The sequence below is a fragment of the Penaeus chinensis genome, chromosome 14 (genome assembly GCF_019202785.1).
Source record: "Penaeus chinensis breed Huanghai No. 1 chromosome 14, ASM1920278v2, whole genome shotgun sequence".
Taxonomy (NCBI): domain Eukaryota; kingdom Metazoa; phylum Arthropoda; class Malacostraca; order Decapoda; family Penaeidae; genus Penaeus; species Penaeus chinensis.
Window position 1 is genome coordinate 17,072,032 of NC_061832.1, and position 2,500 is coordinate 17,074,531.

The following is a 2,500-nucleotide window of genomic DNA, read 5'->3' on the forward strand; positions in this document are numbered from 1 at the left end:
CCACCTATGCATAGAGACAACTAATAAACTAAACTCACAGTTGGAATATCACTTACATATATGCCATCCCAGGTAGTACTGGGTTAAAGATATTGACCATATGTAACATACAGACATAATATTAATTAATATTTATTGCAAGCCTTCTGATCTTTCTTTAATATCACTTGAAAGACAAACAGAAATACAAAAGAATGACAAAAATGTTGCTTATAACATTATATAATATGTTGAGAAAACAGTTTCGAGTATCATTCCCCAAAAATACAAAGAAATAAAAAGAAGCATATCTTCGGAACTTCACGTGGGACTCTATCACTTACGTTGTTCCATTAATGCAGGGTTTAGGAGCTGGGTTTTCCTGTATGGTACCTGAATCTAAGCTCCGGCCTATATGAAGATTGGAAAAATTAGTTATTGGTTGTGAAGAATAAACAGTTTGTAAAATAAAAAGATCTGTGAACTTTCTTTATAATTTCAGTTGTGTAAATCATGAGGTTGCATTATGAGTATTTCTTTGGTACCTAAAAGCATTTTACAAATGGGGAAAAAATCTTAAAACTGGAAAGCATTTACAGAAAAATTCTATATATACTTTTACTATAATATTAGTACAGATCATGAAATCTAAAAAAATCAAATATTTACTGTCTTAATATGTGATATTAGATAATAATCCATGTACTATCTTAAAACAAAGACAAATTCAAAATGGTGTTTATATATCCACACATCCACTCACTGACATCCACATCCACACACCCACCCACCCACCCACCAACCCACACCCACACCCACACCCACACCCACACCCACACCCACACCCACACCCACACCCACACCCACACCCACACCTACACCCACACCCACACCCACACCCACACCCACACCCACACCCTACACCCACCCACCCACCCACACACACACACACACACACACACACACACACACACACACACACACACAACACACACACACTGCAATGAGACATACCTTCTGGGCCACATCCCATTTCTGTGCAAACTGCCTTTCCATCAACACAATTACACCAGTTGCAGTCAACTTTCCATGACGAAGTTCCTTCACATACAGGCTCATCGGGAGTTGGGGCGTCTTCAGCTAATAAGCGGATAGAATTAGATTTTGATGAAACTGCATAATATATAAAATTAGTGTTAACTCTAAAACTACTTACGAGAGTAGCGGTAAGCAAAAAACAGGTAACATATATTAAATTAGTGTCTTCATAATTGAGTTCTCTTCATTATGATAATTTGATTTCTCATACAAAGCAAATTTAGACAGAGAGATACCTACACAAATAACAGAAAACTTTCTTAAATACGTCATTCAAAAATTTCATATGTACCTCAAAGCCATATTTCTAGCAATCAATTCTTTGTTTTAGCAATTGGAGCAGCTTATGAATACACAAGTGATTTCAGTTTTAGAATTATAGTTTACCAACTAAAAAAGTCAACAGAGGGGGAGTCGATGGCTCCCTTTAAACTCTGTGCATTAGCTATGCAAATATTCTCCTTCATACTGGAATATATCTGGTTATTAATGTCCGGACTATCAAAGTGGTTGAATAAATCTAACTGATACTGGTACCATGTCATTTATCCTGAGTAATAAGGTTCCCTGAAAGTAGTACATTAAAGTTGGAGAAAGTTAAAATGAAGGAAAACAAAGAGAAAAGGAAATAAAAATGAAATGGAAGACGAAATGGAAAATAAGAGAGAAAATGAAAAGAGAAAGGAATTATTCTGAGAAAAAAGGAAAATTGCATAAGAAATTGGAGAAGAGAAATGAAAAGAATAGAAACTAAGGAAAATACCTATGCATCCTCGCTTAGTGCATGCGCCTTGGCCTTTGATGCAACGACACCAGTTGCAGCCCAAACGCCAACGAGATCCCTCGGTGCATGTCGCTCCTTCCTCTCGTGTAACTGTTACTGCCACTGGCGGAGGTCGGGGTCCTGGTAATATTTATCGGTAGTAAATAATATGTATATGCTTAATAACACGTCTTTAACTTTATTTGTGGGTGGAGGCAGAGGAATTCTTTCATCTATTCATTCTGGAGCAAATTGAGACAATAATTTAAGTTTCATTATGTAATATCATGAACTCCTCTCTACTTACGCTGTACTCCGCAAGCCTTGAAGGTACAAATGGCTTTTCCATCTGCGCAGTTACACCAATTACAGTCAACTCTCCAACTGGAATTGCCTTCACAAACATTGATTTCTGGTGAGGGCTTAAAATCTGTGAAAAAAAAAATTTCTTTAAACTATAAACTTTTTATTTCATTCATGTTTTTGAAAACCTTAGTCATATATATACTTATATAGAAATGTTTTGCTAGTCACATTAGGTTTGCATATTACAGTATACTTTCATGCTTCGTACTTTGTTACCTCCCTTGTTTGTACACTCCAATGGGAAAATAATACTTTAAGTTAAATGCTCATAAACATAACTCAATCTATGCAATA

At 36.0% G+C, this 2,500-nt stretch overlaps 1 protein-coding gene across 1 annotated transcript in view; it reads right to left on the reverse strand.

Annotated features, from left to right (window-relative positions):
• The window catches only part of LOC125032011 (kielin/chordin-like protein), a gene marked incomplete in the record, with an annotated part of 38,347 nt that overhangs the window by 10,446 nt on the left and 25,401 nt on the right, over window positions 1–2,500 (reverse strand). Inside the window, 4 exon segments of the mRNA XM_047622966.1 lie at window positions 324–390; window positions 994–1,119; window positions 1,841–1,981; window positions 2,148–2,270. Of these exon segments, the coding sequence (XP_047478922.1) occupies window positions 324–390; window positions 994–1,119; window positions 1,841–1,981; window positions 2,148–2,270 (457 nt within the window).